The 17,330-nt window shown below is 45.4% G+C and overlaps 6 protein-coding genes across 6 annotated transcripts in view; 2 read left to right on the top strand and 4 right to left on the bottom strand.

Moving 5' to 3' along the window:
* Nucleotides 1-116: 116 nt before the first annotated feature.
* Pmar_PMAR001036 (hypothetical protein) lies at nucleotides 117-288 on the top strand (the record flags this gene model as incomplete). The annotated part of the gene is made up of 1 exon (XM_002780398.1): nucleotides 117-288. A coding segment is annotated over one exon (172 nt), but the record flags the coding sequence as incomplete, so codon positions are not given.
* A 2,953-nt stretch (nucleotides 289-3,241) lies between these two features.
* On the top strand, nucleotides 3,242-4,474 carry Pmar_PMAR001035 (hypothetical protein; the record flags this gene model as incomplete). The annotated part of the gene is made up of 8 exons (XM_002780397.1): nucleotides 3,242-3,383; nucleotides 3,432-3,559; nucleotides 3,608-3,710; nucleotides 3,752-3,827; nucleotides 3,869-3,936; nucleotides 3,986-4,126; nucleotides 4,178-4,258; nucleotides 4,303-4,474. The coding sequence occupies 8 exons, from the start codon at nucleotides 3,242-3,244 to the stop codon at nucleotides 4,434-4,436; spliced, it is 873 nt and encodes a 290-aa protein (XP_002780443.1). The 3' UTR covers nucleotides 4,437-4,474.
* A 489-nt stretch (nucleotides 4,475-4,963) lies between these two features.
* Nucleotides 4,964-8,502, bottom strand: Pmar_PMAR001034 (hypothetical protein). Its single transcript, XM_002780396.1, has 22 exons — nucleotides 8,300-8,502; nucleotides 8,153-8,244; nucleotides 7,970-8,107; nucleotides 7,802-7,926; nucleotides 7,643-7,748; nucleotides 7,502-7,596; nucleotides 7,412-7,459; nucleotides 7,263-7,361; nucleotides 7,084-7,209; nucleotides 6,911-7,029; nucleotides 6,789-6,856; nucleotides 6,643-6,738; nucleotides 6,536-6,586; nucleotides 6,393-6,491; nucleotides 6,293-6,340; nucleotides 6,126-6,242; nucleotides 5,958-6,079; nucleotides 5,810-5,909; nucleotides 5,599-5,757; nucleotides 5,381-5,551; nucleotides 5,242-5,337; nucleotides 4,964-5,189 (listed from the first exon to the last, which is right to left on the bottom strand). Exons 1-22 carry the CDS (start codon nucleotides 8,469-8,471, stop codon nucleotides 5,124-5,126), a joined length of 2,313 nt encoding a protein of 770 aa, XP_002780442.1. The 5' UTR covers nucleotides 8,472-8,502; the 3' UTR covers nucleotides 4,964-5,123.
* Nucleotides 8,503-8,619: 117 nt separating this feature from the next.
* On the bottom strand, nucleotides 8,620-8,975 carry Pmar_PMAR001033 (Cytochrome c oxidase copper chaperone, putative; the record flags this gene model as incomplete). The annotated part of the gene is made up of 3 exons (XM_002780395.1): nucleotides 8,620-8,650; nucleotides 8,710-8,798; nucleotides 8,847-8,975. The coding sequence occupies 3 exons, from the start codon at nucleotides 8,973-8,975 to the stop codon at nucleotides 8,620-8,622; spliced, it is 249 nt and encodes an 82-aa protein (XP_002780441.1).
* Nucleotides 8,976-11,469: 2,494 nt separating this feature from the next.
* On the bottom strand, nucleotides 11,470-13,112 carry Pmar_PMAR001032 (vacuolar amino acid transporter, putative; the record flags this gene model as incomplete). Its single annotated transcript, XM_002780394.1, has 7 exons — nucleotides 12,946-13,112; nucleotides 12,824-12,894; nucleotides 12,617-12,773; nucleotides 11,888-12,571; nucleotides 11,652-11,822; nucleotides 11,559-11,604; nucleotides 11,470-11,487 (listed from the first exon to the last, which is right to left on the bottom strand). The coding sequence occupies exons 1-7, from the start codon at nucleotides 13,065-13,067 to the stop codon at nucleotides 11,470-11,472; spliced, it is 1,269 nt and encodes a 422-aa protein (XP_002780440.1). The 5' UTR covers nucleotides 13,068-13,112.
* A 4,097-nt stretch (nucleotides 13,113-17,209) lies between these two features.
* Nucleotides 17,210-17,330, bottom strand: part of Pmar_PMAR001031 (hypothetical protein) — a gene marked incomplete at both ends in the record, with an annotated part of 2,828 nt that continues 2,707 nt past the window's right edge. The window contains one exon of the mRNA XM_002780393.1: nucleotides 17,210-17,229. Within this exon, the coding sequence (XP_002780439.1) occupies nucleotides 17,210-17,229 (20 nt within the window). The remainder of the gene's footprint in view (nucleotides 17,230-17,330) is intronic.

The following is a 17,330-nucleotide window of genomic DNA, read 5'->3' as shown; positions in this document are numbered from 1 at the left end:
CTCGCTAATATGGTTCAAGTAGGTTCCTATCGTATACACAGCTGCACGACAGAACCTCTGCAATGATCGTGTTAATTGATAGGCCAAGTAGCTCAAGATTGAAAGAATCATTTCAGGGGACCAATCTTGGTGGCATCGCCCCTAATCCGCAAGTAGCAGCGGCAGCGGTGGCTGCTCATCGACAAGCCTTGGCAAACGCTGCTACAGCTGCAGCGTTGGCGGCAGGGGCTCAGCAGTCTCCACAAGCCAGCAATGACTTCACGAATGCTAATGACCTATCTCCACAGAGTGCCTTTATCCATCACATTAGACACCCTATGCCCGGAGGGTCACCGATAGTTCGAATCCCTAGCACGGACGGCGAGGCAATGGTATATTCGGAGATGGTCGTCGTCAATTTGATTTGTCCAATCTTGTTGTGCTCTCAGATGTCCACGATGGCAAGCGTGAACCCTTTCTCGAACTTCTTGCCGGCTCCTCCTCCTCCTCATTCTCAGGGAAGTCCTTCGAACACTGCTGTCTATGGGTAGACTGGAGCACTTGTCTGTCCCTTACTGTAAGAGGTGCATTCAGGATGATGCAGTACCAGCAACAATTTGGACAGCAAAGTCCATCGAATGTTATGTTACCGATTATACCACCCCACTTCCGATGTAAGACATCTTCCCATAGTGGCGTAGTGATGGAAACCTGTCGGTGTGTATTCAGCTGGCAGTCTTGCTCCGGGCTCTGACTGCTCTCCGACCTATGGTATCATCCAAGGCTATCTATCTCCTCTGCACTTCTCTACTAGTGGAACACGTTTGAATACTGTGACTGATGATACTGCTGCTGGGGTCTCCTTTTCCCCACCGGAAAGTAGGCACGTGTGTTGGAGCGTACGAAGGCTTATACGTTGTACTTCAGGTATATCTAGTTAGGCATATCACTGATGATGACGAGTAGCAAAGGCTATCGTTATCATTATTGCCACCATTTCTGTGTAAAACTCGGTCTGCAAAATAATCTCTCCAACTGGCAGTCATTTCTTTGGTCACGTCGTTTTCTAACTATCACCTTATCCTGCTTTCGAGCAACCTTTTCACTATTCATGGTATCTGATAGTATCTCTCACAGTGTTTTCATCGCATTAACAGTCACCTGTGTTGATGCTGTCTACATGAGAGCATAACCGACAGGCTTTGCCTTACAGTCTACTCTTTGTCTTTGCTCTCACCATTTTTCACGGGCGTGTATGACGGTGTTGAAATTTTGCGAGTGTCTTCGGTTCCTGATGGACGGATGATGTGTCTTTGTTGTTGTGACTGCAATTGCATGGTTGACGATGATGATGATGATGATATGAATATAATAGCCAAATGAGTGTAATCTGTGGAAGCTATCGGTGTTCATCATGATGCGCTGCGTATGTCGTGAGAGGCTCAGTCACCCTTAACTATCAGATCAACATCTAAATTGGATTTCTATGGAATTATGTTGATGTCTTCCTCAGTGCCACACGGAGGCACATAAATAATCTATGACGTAAATACTAACAACCCTACCTATCACTGCTGTTACCCAACATCAATGTGTGTAGAGTTCAAGTTCGAACAGTCTGCTGTGTGGGAGTCATCCCCTCTCGGGTCTGGTCGTGTCTGCTTCTCCAGACTAGGAGTTTCGGTGGTTGGTGATCATCAGGGCCCATCGCGAGATATGACAATACTAGTTGGCTTCCCAACAGGCTATAGCAAGACTGGTATAGAGTCGCTCCACTAGATTCCCGTCAGCGTTGCAATCCCAGTCTCAGTTTTTCTACTAAATATATATGTCTGGCTGTATCCTGTCAGTTGCGGGTATCTTTATTATCGCTGTGAACGTCATCACCCCCATTGTATATTCTATGGGCATCGATACCAACATCAACTGTGTCCTAGCTTGTCAATCAATCAGTGAGTGCAGTAGTGATCCTCTGTCTCACTTGACATACTGTAAATACTGGCAGGATCCCCCGACGTGTTTTGGTATTTATATTCGATCTGACGGCACTGCGTGCTTCCATCCGAATGACCCAAGTTGTAATGATTGGGCTCTTGAACGGATGACATGTGATAGGAAGATTGCCTACTCTTCTGTATTCACAACCTACACAAGGCAGTCTCACGAATCATCTAATATAGACACCTCACCAAATGCAGCCTCGACCTTGGGAGAAGGCCTAGGGGATTCTACTACGACTTCATCTCCGTCACCAGGAGCTTCTGCAGCGACAGCTATTTCTCCAACAATTGAAAATGCTTCGACAACTTCGTACATTCGATCCGGTATGGTTACTGTGTCGCCTACTCCGCTAAGTGACAGCGAGCTTATTACGAGTACTACGTTGACGACAACAACGGATAATCACAGCTGGGCGACTCCTGCGACAATTTCCACGCCGTCCTCTACTCCGGAGGTTACTGCTGACTCTCCTACAACTGAAGAGTCTACAGCATCTACCGCTCACTCGAAGAGCTCCACTGATCACGTCATTCCATCGAATGATGTCTTCACTTCAACATCTGTATATACAGACACTACCACCATGGGAGTGTCCACATCAATCTCGACTACGAGCATTATTCCTATGGAGCCTAGTACAACAAGTTCCTCTACGATGGCAGCCAGCACCTCGTCGGAGATGAGCGACACGGTGGCTCGCTCATCGGATTCATATGTTACTTTCGGAACTGGGACTGTTGTTCTCTATCCCTTCAATTAATTATATATATACATTTTATGGGTCAGAGAGGCTACTCTGAGCTCATGAATACCTCACATGCACGAATGTCTGCCAGTAGTGCGTGAAATCTGCGAATATGATGAGTGGTTTCCTTTACTCCGTGACTGTTGCCTTATATATCTATTCTTTGGATAAAGGAATAGTTGAAAGGATATCGAAGTAAGCAGGGATGCATATCGTATTTAAACCTCCAGCTGTGTGGACTGGGAGTCGGGGCACTATTCGCGACTAAGCGGGAGACAATCATGGTAGCTAAGAGCTCGCGGAAACGCTACCCGCTTTCGTGTGAATGCGGAGAGTTGGTCTGATGTCAAAGTCGTAAGTTACAACAAGCTTCGTATTCCGCAATCTTGCGCACTTATCGTAACTGAAAACTATCATGTGGGAAACTCGAGGCGTGGTAATAATCTTGCGCTGTTGGAGTTTGTGATGAGGATTAGCACCTATTCGGACTACTCTCAGATTTAGTTTCAATTCTATATGGAAGCCAGCACATCCGAGTCTATGTCCTCTCGAAGCAAGCCTACTTTTAGAGTAGCTGTATCACTGAAGATCCCTGATTGCTCGAGTGACGATGAGATTGATAGTCTACGGCCCAAGAGTTGCCCCCATTCAGCAAGAGGTCGTCGGGGTGGTAGTCTACCTTGTGAAAAGCTGATGCTGACCTTAGGCTTCGGTTCGCTCTCCTCGACGGTTGATGATACCTCGATGATAAAAGAGAAGGAACTCAGTCTGATGAGGAACCAATCCAATGTGGAGCTGCTCACTACCCCACAAAGAGATCAATTCGATGCTTTTGTGAGCGATACTATGCCCAGAGGCTGGCACTTACCCTGTCGGTGATAGGTGTCTAAATGTACTGGACCATGGAAGGAGGATCTACTCCATTATCCTGCTACTGAGGAGGATATTGACAGCCATTCTGATGTCTATGACTTCGAGCATGCTGGTAGTACTTATCGCGCCGATCTAGGCAGAGTAGGATGCCAGGTTATGAGTGCCGGTTACGGCGAACACCCTACTATGCATGGCAAGGCTTCCTTTATCTAGATCCTACTCATCCATTGTAATACATCAACAACAGTATCGAATAATGTTCACTGTCAGATATGGTCTTAGACTACTCGACTTACTCTCTCGTAATCCTCCCTTTGATGTTCATGGGGGTATAACAGGTAATAGTTGTTCATGATTGGCTCAACGTGGAGCAACAGTGATAAGCAGGCTTTAACGATGGTTGTGTGGTTTTTGATTGTAATCATGCGATGCTGGATGTGACTCCATTTGAGCCCTTCACCAAGACCAATGAGATGCAGAAGATGATAGGAACGTTTGCGAATACTAAACGAGAACAATCTGGGAGTGGTAGTAGGGTTAGGAGTGATAAACTGAGCCTGACGTTGGTTGTAATCTCAGGTAATGAAGAGGAGGTTGAGGAGGAGGTGGGGGACCCTGTTAATCTCGCTCCTCCCCCTTTCTACAGTCAGACTATCCCGGGTAAGGAATTTTTACATGGATAAGTTGTTATTGGTCATTTACAGGAATGAATTCGGAGGCAGGTGGCAGGCCTAGGAGATCTTATAAGGCATACTCTTTTGCACGACGGAACCTGTGTAGCTTGGCGGAGCAGTTCCGAGCTATTGCTGATAATCAATCGTATATCGATAATACTTGAGATTTTATGTTATGACCTTGTGGATATCAACTTTTTCTATTCGGAAAGACTTCGCGTTCTTAACCAGTCCCAAAATCGATTGACTCATGCCTAACCAGAATAGCGAATACCCAAGATCATCATATGGACTCTTATAGGAATTCAAATTCGCTTAGGGAAGTCAGAAATTATCACCCAGGAGCCGAGGACGAATTCATCTGCATGAGCCGCACAGCTTATCCATACACACTCGTGTGAAACTTTCTTCGCGGTCGAATATCGTGACGAGCGATCTTGGCGTAAATACGAATATTTCGATCATATCTATTTTTGGGGCTCACACAGCATCGGATTCGATCTTCGACACTGAATTGGTTCCGGGTAAAATCAAATTCCATCGGGTTCTACTGATTTTGATATGAGCTGCACTTTACGGCTGTGGGCTCCTCTCATCTCGAACTTGATTTCATTCGTTTGCTCAGGAATATTAAGTTACAGGAACACTGGAACTCATGACTCCTCACCCATAGGAAGCTTTGCTAGTAGCAAGTGTATCACAGTCCACTGTTAAATATGTAGGAACATCGCGAAGGTTGGGGAACATAGAAACAGGCGGGTATCATATGGCTCGACATTCGGGGATACCGACGAAGCTATAGTGTTGAAGAAAACATTGAAAACTTTGCTGAACCTCATAGCTGAACTGGCTTAATAGTTTTTCTTCCAGTCTGATGGTGAGTTCCGAGCCTTCGTTGTTAGAGCGAAGGTATGAATCTGAAAGATTGAATAGGGTGTGTGGTGGCCATGTATATTGTGTGTTAATTACCTGGTCAATGCACCATTCGATGTCCTCAAGCATTGCCTTGGAGCTGTCGACTTCTTCTTCGAGACCCTTGCGCTTGGCCAGGAAGGGAGCACGGTCCTAAACTTACTAATACAGCTGATTTGAGAGAATAGGACATTACCTCCGGCCGGAGCTGGATGACACTCATCTCTCCTTGAAGATGCCTTGCCATAGGCAACTGGAAGAAGCTATCCGCAAAGAGCTCTAGTTGGTCACAGAGACAATTTCGAATGTTGATGAAGGTGATCATCATCAGAGTTTGAATCTTCTCAACAGCCTCTTCAATATCCAACTGACAGAATCCGTGCTTCGTTGGGATATTCCTATAATTGCATTTACTGGGTCTGTGGGTATGTTATTCAACCGCTTCCTGAGTTTCCGTTCCATCCTCGATCTAAATTCAATTTCTACGGGTATCCTGGCCTTGGTATCATCAAAGGAAGGCAAACACATATCCTCGAATCCTTCATCAGTAAGATCAATCTGCCATGATGATGCCTGAGAAGGAGACTAGTTATCGTAAGGGGGAAGTGGGATGGTATGGTACCACCTTGACCAGTGCCCAAGGATTGGCAAATGCCGACTGCAATGTATTCTGGAAGAGCTGGAAGAAGAGCCCATACTGTCGCTCCAAGGCCTGGTCGAATTTCCTGACTCAGCCATAAGGACAGTAACGTGCGGACTATCGGGGGACTCACTCATAGATGAGCTCTCGGCATGCATCGTTATCCTGTATCATCTTAACACGTTTACTGAATAACTGGGAATATAGATGTTCATCACAGGAGCCCTTCAAATTAGCCATGAATTCTACAACAACCTATAAAAAACCTGTACCCCCACAGCGATGATGATAAGTAACCTACCTCCTTCTGCTTGAGGAAAAACCATTCAATGCGTCGACCAACATAGGCAATCTTATTTCGGACATTCTGCTGACCTTCCTTCGCCAACAGCTTTAATATGACGTCTTGCCAAGAGACCTACGGTTGGTGACACTATGACCAACTCGATGAGGCCTGAGTTCACTCACTTGGCTCACACTAACACCTCGGGCCTGTATAACATCCCGCTTTGAAATCTGAGAGGAGATGATAGGCCTGTAGGATAGTAGTGACCACAGATCATAGTACATCAACACATATATCCGAAAACCGGAAGAAGACCTCACATTCAAACTTGAGACGCTTGAACTGAGCACCACCATTTAAGGGTTGATCAAATGAGGGCACCTGCTACGGTTGATAATCATGGATAGCTATGGTCATTGCCTTGCCTTGCAGTCCTTCTCTAGATACTCGATGTATTGATCTAGACTGCCAAAGTCCTAGGATTAACACAGTGATCTGCGATGCAGCAGCAACATGATAATAACGGTACTACATCAGTTGGTAGAAGTGGGAAATCCTGACTGAAGTCTTGCAGCTGCATCCATTGATGGAATTCATATAGCTCATCAGCCAGTGTAAGCCGATTAACCTGGTAATAGTAGTAGCACGTAGATGATGAACAAAGAGGCCGCCGCCTACCTCTGATCGTATGCTCCCTTCCATCACATGGTTGAGTGCCTCCGAGAAGGACCTCCCCGCAGCGCGTACTGAATAATGACAGTGAATTGCAATTGTCGCGACTATAATAACACTCCACTTACTGGTGTTCACTATTTGGTCAGGATCCGTATCGTGCAGCATTTGTTCATTAGACTCTTTCTTACTTGTCCACTCCTTATCTAAGTCTTGGAGCTTACGCAAGCATGGACCGATCGACTCCCTAGTAAAAGAGACATCATAACAACAACAACCTCCATGATGATATTAGGCTTACGTGAAGAGTGACTCAATCTTCTTTTCCATAAAACGGGCGAAGTTTTCAAAGCCCACATATTGCATGAACTGCTGTGAGGCTCCCTTAGACTTCACCTCCGCAAGATCTCTATCATTCATATCCTTCCTGTGCACAAATGACAGTATCAATAACATCATCACTTCAACTACTACTACTACCTCAGCTTTATAAACGGTTTTGGAGGACCACCGTGTTTCTCATCCCAAAAAGGTAATGTAAGGCAAAACTTTACAAGGTTATCCGGGAGGTCACCGTACCTAGGAGCACTCGTCTATCAGCACCACTCCAGCAACAGGCCGCTACTCACCCTCCCAGCCACTCATTGATATTCTGGGCCGTAAGATCACGATAATATCTGGGCAAAGATGATGAGGAAAGTTCGGGAGAAGGAACTCACTTATCCAGTTTATTTCTGATGAGTATTGTCCTATTATAATAAGGATCCACCCTTTTGCATTTAGCCAGTGTCGAGAGGTTAGCTGCATCACCAGCCTAGTAGACCATAGTCACGACGACCATAGTGCATTGAATGTAATACCTCTTCCACACAGAGCATCACATTACGAGGGTCGTGCATGAAGGAGCTGACCAAATCATCGATCTGATCTGCTAGGGACTGCTTCTCCTTGTCTAGCGCAAATTCTCTGAAGAACACATAAACCGTGTAACGCTAATGATGACGAATATGAGGGAATACCGAAAACCGGGTAAATCCGTAATCTGCATATCTACACAGTTCTTGCCCTCTACCCTAACATAGATAGGGTCCTTGGTTACATTAGCACCAAGAGACTCGTGGGCATCAGAAACTATTTTCAAAACCTGAGATATGATGTCAAGATCATGAGGGTATGGGGAACTTCACTTGAGGCAGTGTTTTCTCTTCCCAAACTTGGGTAGATGTATTCAATATTTGCCATCTTGATATGGCCAGCTTGGGATCATTACGGAACTCTAGTACAGTTGGACGCCTAGACCCGAGTGATCCAGAGACGAAGTTAAACTGATAATAGGAGGTGTAGCTACAATAATAACTCCACTGTACTACCTGTTCGCCAGCTAGAGCCTCAACTAGACGACTTTTCCCCACAGACTGTCGGCCGATTAGAATGAATTGTGGTATGGGAAAGTCCACACCAGCTGAGTCAACCACCACCACCAAGTTTTACATAAGCCCCCTTGTAATTGATATTACTCAGTTTATCCTGCACCCTCGACTTTATCTGTGATACTAGATTGAGCAGCTCATTACGAGAGCTGCGAGCCGCTGCTGTGCTACCGATTGCACCATGCCCATCATCACCATCTGCTGCTGCTGCTGCTGGTGTAGGCTTACTATCATTCATTACTTCTACACTCGATACCATCACTATACAACAACTGGACTCAACAAATACTAAGCTAATCGAAGCTCCACCCTTCCCCCTCTGATATTAGTGTTCCTATGAACTTGCACAACATGAAGATATTGCAAAAACTACCGAAACATGTTCCATACTAGTCAACAATACGGAGTTACTTGTCTTCCACCTCAAAGCCTTCAGCCCTAACGAAGAGCCCTCAAGCAACCTCACTTCCTACTACTACTACTACTACTACTACTACCTCAGACACTGATTGTGTGCTAGGATGAATTGTCTGCATTTATCTTCACCATTCATGACTATGCACTCATCACGTGCCGCCTTAGTCTCCTACAAGCCAACTATGACAACAACTGGAGCAAGCCTAGTACGACACACCTTGCATACACAGCATATCCTCTTCCCTGTAGTAGGGGAGACCTTAGCATCACAGGGAGCCTTGGGCCCAGGGGCCGATTCATTTGAAGATGTCGGGGCAGCGGCAGGAGCCGTAGAAGAGTTACCCATTGGAATGGTAATTACTAAACGGCCGGCCGGGATCGATTACAAAGTGATATTCAAAGCATACAAAGACAACAGTACAGGGTAGAACCACGACTTCACGTGTGCTGTGTTGGTTAATTAGCGGGTTCCAGAATATCTACGATGAGAATGGCCATGAACATATGAAAAAGGATACCAACTCAGAGTAGGTAAGAAATGACCCAAGCTCTATAATTGACAGCTTTGTATAGCTGTCTATTCCTCTGATAGGAGGACTACTGGCATACCCATAGAGATAGCTTGTAAAGTGTATTTGCCACTCGACACCATCACGATGATGATAATGCACTACAGTAAAAGTAGTCAGGCTACGCTATTAAAGGCCTTTTGAGCCCTTTTCCACTACCAGACAATATTGAACCTCTCACTAGCTACCCCCACTGCACCCATAAATCATCATTGGAGTTTCACCCGTTTTACGTGAAGTGGTGTAATTCTCCGTGAAAAACCCGATAATCGCGTTATGCAGTAGTCGTGAAATATATTCTTTACTAGTGTTTTTCTGAAAAACTTTTTCATATCACGGGTGAAACTCCATTATTACCTTCCCACCCAAATACTGGTGAGTGTCGTGTGGCTTCAGCATGCCTATATGGTTACTCTAAATCGTCAACATTGGTGTTTTATCCTGGCCTCATATTCTTCCAGGAGAGCAATAGCCCTTCTATTGGATCTACCCCATGGGCAGATGAAGGCATCTGAACCTAGACCGGTCTATCTTTCTCTAGTCGGTGCGTTGAAGAAGAGCAAGATTGATTAGATAGCGCAAGAATCGTGCTGAGTGATTCAAGACCCATCACAATTGGGTCTCACAACACGGCCATAAGAGGTAGATATGTGTGGGGATTATAACACACAATGTGCTTCAGGTTGTGGGGCATATCGAAGTATAATGGTGGTGTGTCTGAGCGGAGACCAAGCGGCGATCAAGACTCATTGACTGAGGAATGGGTGATCCATCGTCACCACGACCTGCCGGTAGTGGTGAACACTTCCGGTTGGCGAATGGTAGAGGTAACCACTGCAATGCCCTGCTAATAAGTGGATATCCCAAGTGTTGATATAACATACAAATCTGTGTTACTTGCGTGTAAATCCTCTTCGACCAGAAGGCTAGGGAAGCGACCTCTCGTGGTGTCGTTCTGCCAGAGGGCTTACGGCCTCTCTACCAGTGTGGATATGAGTGAATTGTGGTATCTCTCGAGTTTTGATCATTTCACGTTATCCCCCTACATGGTGCATGTTGATCCAATTAACTTGTTGACTCATGCAGTCTGCTGCCCCTAATGCTAGACATTTTCAACTCTGTTCACTTGTTTCGTTATCCAATACAAACTAGTCGTTACTCATAGATAAGAGAGTCAACCATTTCATCTCACCTGGTGCGGGAGTAATCTATATGTGGATTGTATGCATGGAATATAATAAAATGAATACTCAAGCAACGTCCTGTAAGGTGTCCAGTTGTGGTTCACCTAGTTCGAACTCGTGATAAACGCTCCACACTATCTATGCATGTCACAAGTTTACTGGAACAAACGCTACTCGCTATTGTCACACACAAATGTGCGCTGACTATGGCAACGTACGATGCCAAGAGTTGGGAGCGACAAGTAGTACAGTCAATTCGAGAACAACATGAGTAAGAGTTCAGGCCGAGATCCATGCTCTCCATGAAAGGAATACCTTCGAGAGATCTGGTAGATGGGGGGATCTATCCGACCCGAATCGACGAGAGATGGATAGTAGTGGTCGGAGGTAAGCTGCGCTCACCACCTCACCAGTCCACGAACTCAATAGCTAGATATGATCCTTACATGTGGACCGACAGGGCACAGTATGCGGCAACTCAACGGCGAAGACTAGCAGAAGTTGATACTACACAGGTAAGACTGAGATCAGGAGAGCACGACCAATGTGAAGTGCACCGTTGCTGTGACCAGATCCAGAAGGTTCAATGCCCTGATGGAAAGACTCAATGTGAATCCGGACAAGTGTGTGTGGGATGTTTCTGCACGACTTTTGCCGTCAACACATACGTGGGGGGACTGAGGTAATGCTGCTGTTGATCGTATCAATAACATATTCTACCGTCAGATACATGGCCAATGGTGCCTGCGAATGGAGCGATTGTCGATGTGGTACTACGCGATGATTGTTATAGTCATATTGAGTCAATGTTGAATTAGAATAGTCTCTCATCTACTACTGACACGTTGAAAAGCAAGAGCACATATTCGGTTGAAACCCCAAGGAAAGCAGCAATCGTAACAAGGATTCAACAATGTACACGGTTGATAGCTGGATGGTGGAATCAGTATTAGAGCAAGCAATTGTGAGTTATTATCCATGGTGACACTACTGAGTAAAGGACAAGTAATTTCGAGAGTCTACCCGGCTGCTGCTGCTGCTGCTGCTGATGCATACTAGTTCTGCAGCATATCATCATGGGTACAAATTAAGTAACACATACTATCTAAAGATCAATAGCATCTCTCACAGAATGTTTCATAGGAAATGTTGTTGAATAATCGAGATCAGACATACTGGATAAAGGAGCATGAAGAAGCAGAATGAGACTGCACTTAGATACCTAAAGGAAATGAGTTGACAAAGGAGTGGTATTAGGACTATACTCACCAAGTCCAGTCTCTATTGCCTGCGAACATGACACAATACAGATATGTCGGCATGACATAACACATTGTATTGCCACCAAGTAGACCAGCAAGCTCCATGATTATTCCTAGTGAATCCACGGCCATGCCGAGGATGGTAATAGATGCGAGTAGCACTGTAGTGAGCAGAACCCTGAAACCCATGATGTGATTGAGCATGAATCGCTACAATGAATCGCAATACATCCCTAAGACTACCTGAATCTTCGTTCCTTTACAGGGTCACTTGGTACGTCGCCTTTAAACCAGAGTACAGTTATTGAATTACGGCATGGGTGCATAGCCAAAGGTAAGTTAATACCGAGACTCAAACTAGCTGCTATGTATCCCAACTTCACTGGATATGATTCCAGTGGCAGGTTATGTAGGAAGTTGGAGTCAACACTCTCACCAAAGGTCATGTACGGAAAAACCATCACAGTAGTGTAGATGATGAATCCGGACAGTACAGTCCAGATACCCATCTTCTCGAGTTTACCCAGAGAAGGATACCGTAATTCGTTGCAGACTTTATACAAGTTCTGCTGACAGCTGAAACAGAATATGAAAACGGGTAGCCTCGAGAAAAGTCCGGAAGCCGATAGTGGCCATATAGTAACGTTGTCCCAGGAAGGGCGCGCATAGACGATACTTAGAATGGCCAGATAGGCTAGGTTGGCTATACCAAACATATTCACAGCCTTAGTAGCAGTAATTGACTTGCAGTATACGGCAGGTGCCAGGAGCACAACCAATACAATCTGTACTAAATACTTCACTATTTGACGGTCAATACTGAGTGAGAAACCCTGAAGTACAACCTCGGCCATCAGGCTTCCCACTATTTGAATATAAGCAACCGAGGCACCAAACGCCTTTACAGCTATCCCCAGGTCAATCAACCTGAACAACGATAAGTATTTAGCTATTGATGAGACAGTGTATTACCAGCTAGTTTTAGGAGATACAAGTTTGGCAACATTGAAAAAGGAAAGCTCTCTTGTAGAAGCGGATATAAACTCCATGGCCATAACGGCTAAAATGTATACCGTAAAATACGTTATACCAGCCGTAACTAGGCAAGCCACAATACCCATCACAAAACCTGCGAGGGAAAAACAGTGGTAAAGAACAACATATACGACAGCGTGTTACCCCATTGACACCCTGCATAAGCCATGCCAAGCATACCACTACCAATCATGGACTTGGTCAAGACAGAATATCTGCAAAACAATAGTGCTGCCCGATATACATTATGGCAAGCAGCCACTTACCCTCCTAAAATGCTGTCATCATCGAACGGCGATTCTACTCCGAGCTTCTTCTCGCTGAATAATAATGGTGTTTCAATACCACTTTCCACGTTTTCACTCGTGGCTTCAGTAGATTGAGTCATGCTCTTCGTGTTATGCCACCTATGGGCTGTCAAAGAAGCAAAACTGACACAATAAGAGACTCAGAAGGAGCTATTTGACTATCATTCACTAACACTAGAAATAGGCGACACTCTAACACGAATCACTGTACAAAATACTATCATGAGCCTGCCAATAAACTAGCTAGCTAGGGTTGGTACAAGTGATATATCACAGCGGAGCGAAACGAATTGTGAATAGCAGTTGTTCTTTTATTAGCTATCATGCTCCGCTCGGGGTGAATATTCATGCGAATCGCATGATGCGATAAGAACAAATGATTAATGAGTAATCATCTAGACATGAGTAATACTACATGTCTAGATACTATCAGTGAGAACGGTGGAAAATGTTGTACGCATGCGCATGGGAGACTAACGCACTGGCTTTAGCTAAGCTTCATGCCTCTATGGGAGGAGTTCATCTGATGGCTGTGTATTCAACTTCGGGTAGAGCTGACCACGGCTACGCTGACTCGCCATCAACTACGTTCTCTACAGATGTGCATTATACGTTGCGAACTCCCTGTCCCAGCCTCATCTCAGGAGAGGACAGTGGTGAATGAGCTCTGTGCTACCGTGTAACTTATTGGTGTATTAGATACAGCAATGAGTGAGCGTATCGAGGATTGAAATCCTCATGTTGAACAACAGGGTCAAGCGGTGGGAGAGTGAACGTGCTAGCGTAATGGAGAGTCTTCGGTCATAAGTCTCATCTCGTGACGACCACACTAAAACGTGATCACGCATGCAGTATCAACGCGAATATACATATCCGATATCACTTAGAACTCAGCAGCAACATTGTACGCCTGGAGCTAGAAAACTAACGCGCACTGGTTACGTATGGCAAGGGATCACATTCAGCCCATGGCGATTGCCGAGATCCACCAAAGGCGGCGCCTTATGACCTGCCTTCGGGCGACCAACGACGTTCTGGTCCACACGTGTTTCAACTTGAAACCTTCAAGTACAGTAACATGACCGTGACTATTAAGAAAGGTCCACAATCGCCATCCTCTGGTTTACGATTCGCCCTCCAGCAAGGTATGGAGATACGTAACGAAATGATCGATAGTCATCAGAATGAAAGTTTATTGACCTCCATTAGCATAATCGCGACAATAACGCTTCCAATTGGTGAAGTATCTCCATGCAATAACGAATAGAGTTTAACAAGGACACTAGTGCGATCCGTATTACTCACGGAGTTTCAGAACCACATAGTTGCAGGTCAATTTTCAATTCGCCACGTCATGGCTAGTGAATTCAGTTTCGGCCTAAATTAAATAATATTCTAATTCATGAAACTAGTACTAGTTGTATACTAATCAGGCCTCATTGAGTTTTTCAATGATTGAACCACAGCTGTAAAATCCGATTATGTTCGTGAGAATGCAGTAAAACCTTTACTGGAAGTCCTCCCAGTAGTCAGGCCACTTCCAGTTGAATAATCTCGCGGCAACGTTCGCAAAAACAACGCCCGATATTGCACGAGTGAGGGCACCTGTCTTCAACAATATCTGATCAGAGCACAAAGAACACAATGGAATAAAGAAACCAGCAATTCCTACCCGCAAATTTCATAGCAGGCAGTGGCTAAATCGAGGCCGAGCTCCCACTGGAAGGCTCCAGCCGACAGGCAGGAACAGTTCATTACTAGGGATGAGATGGCAGGAAGCTGCATTCACCCCTAAGTTAGGGGCCCTAACTTAGCGGTTTATTATATCAGGCTGTTATCCACAATGATGGGCAGATGATAGACGTCTGTGTTGGAAATCGAGGGCACGGAAGCGGGAAGGTCGAGACCAGTAGCAGCAAGAAGTTGATTCTCCCGCCCAGGATTAAACATGAAATAGAGGCTCAAGCTCAGCACATCAACCCAATGAAAGTACTGGCGAATGTAAGGGGAGTTTGAGGTGGTCGATATATTAACGAATCTCTGTAGATTAAATCTAAATTTGGTGGCGAATGGGACGAATTTGTCAAAGAAATTGATAAGAGTGAACAGAAGATATATGGTCATGTTGCTAACTGTCGTCGATACGCTAGGAAAAAAGGGTCAGTCAAATTGCTAGATGAGAATGAATTAAGGGTCGAAATTGCACGGCAAGGGTTCGCTCCTTTAACCCCGGAGATGATGAGGGCGGTGGCAGTTGAGCTGCATAGTACAAGTGTCGACAATCGAATCAATTGTCGCCTGCTTGGTGAGCTATATTCTCTGGGTCAAGAGATAACCAGCAGTCATAGTGGCAGGCAAACAGTGACGGCGTGTGTTCTGAGCAAATCATGCATTGTGAATATTTACAATTTATTCGGTGAGGATTCGCCAACGAAGCGGCGGGGTGAACCTCCTAGCCCTTTCGAGATCGGAATATGTCTTGGAGCTGACGGTCACTTCCGCAGTTTGAGGGGCTGTGGCGGTGTGCTTCTGATTGGAGCATGTATGCTCAGCTTGGACACGAGGAGTGGAGAGGCGTATAGATGGAGCCTTGTCCCATTGATCGCCGGAATAACCGAGACTGAGTCGCAGGGAGCAGTGGCATGGCTGCTAGGAAGGCTTCGCAGTTTGATATCTAGCCTCTGCGGCGATAACGTGGTGCGAAGGGTTACACATTTTCTCTCTGATTCCGCGAGGGGGATAATTACTGGAACGGGACAGAGCCTGGAAGGTATCATGTCAATAAGGTGCAAGTTTCACGCTGATGAGGCTGCAGAAAGGATACCGGAGACGGTGATATTGCCGCCATGCACCACAAAGGACAAATTGATTAGTTACGCCAAGCAATGCATAGCTGGTTTATATCAGTGTGCCGGACAACGAGTCAAAGAGGCATATTTAGAAGTTTGCCTTCGTGAACTTGATTGGAAATTTGGGCTAAGTGCACGGGAGCATTTTGAGGTTTCCTGGAGAAAGGAGGAGATACTGGGTGCCTTCCATCATGAATGTCCTCTGGCTCTAGCTCGAGAGGAGGGGAAGCGGCAGTCCGTTGCAGCAAGACCCTGGTACAACAACGCAGCAGAATCAATCTTTTCGAAATTTCATGGTTCTTTCGTCGAGCGATCTCGGACGATAGCGTTAGGGGGTCAGAAAGGGCTCATCAGGGAGGTAGGGAGTTATCTGTCTGTCTGTGGCGTGACTAATCGTAACGGTCTAGTGACAAGTGCATCCATGGGTCATATGGAGACAGCTCACGCGGCGATGGAGGCTAAAGCGTTAATTCGCCTTCAACAGTGTGATGTGCCACTCTTATAACACAAGTAGTGTCCCTTATCTGTTTGTCTCCATTATTGCTTAGCTCACACAATTAGCTGTAGTCTCGTCGATAATAACACTTTCTCTTATCTACCCCCTGATATTATTCCTGTTGGGTTCTGAAGTATCACACGTGGTGCCCAGACCATGGCTGATAATAACAATACTCAAGAAATGAACGAGCACGTTCAAGGAGTGAATGTCGAGAACGACAATGGAGGTCCAGAGCAACAACAACAACCACAACCACAACAACAACAACAACAACAACAACAGCAGACTGTTGAGCAAGATATTCCACAACGTTCAGTTAGAGCTAATTCAGATGAGAACGTCCAGGCCCAGCTGTTGGCTTTGCAAAATGAGGTGATAAGAATGAAAAATAATGGTGGTGGAGAGTCATCAGAGATGGGTAGAGCAATAGCTATTACTAAGGCTATTGTCCCATACGATCCCAAGAAACAGACATTTGAAGAATGGCGCTCAAAGTTTGAAGGTCGGGCGAGACTATTGAGGTTACCGTATCGCGAACTCTTGGAGTTCATGGGGCTTTGCCTCAGTGATAAACCGTGGGAGGTTTACAATCGAAGACTGACTCATGATCCAAGTGAAGCTCCAGAGCGAACATATTATGGAATTATTGCTGAGATGATTAAGCAATATAGTGAGACGCCTAAACACGCCTTTAGTACTCTCTGTAAGATGAGGTACAAAAGAGATGTGTTTCGGCATTCAACCGAGATTCATAGATTGACAAAATTGGCCTTTCCGAGGTTACCACCGGAAGCAAGGGATCAAGTGTGTGTTCAAGTATTTTGGAAGAGTCTACCACAATCCAAAATTGTTGAAGGTTATTACAATACATTTACTAAGCTACCAAAGCAAACCCTATCGGAAGCTGTCACATTAGTGGGAGATAGTTTGGATGAAGAAGATGACAAGGAGTCGGTTGATGATAAAGAAGAAGTGGCAGCGGTTGCCTACTGGCA

The sequence above is a fragment of the Perkinsus marinus genome, assembly GCF_000006405.1.
Source record: "Perkinsus marinus ATCC 50983 genomic scaffold scf_1104296944404, whole genome shotgun sequence".
NCBI lineage: Eukaryota > Perkinsozoa > Perkinsida > Perkinsidae > Perkinsus > Perkinsus marinus.
This window is presented reverse-complemented; position numbering and strand designations above follow the sequence as displayed.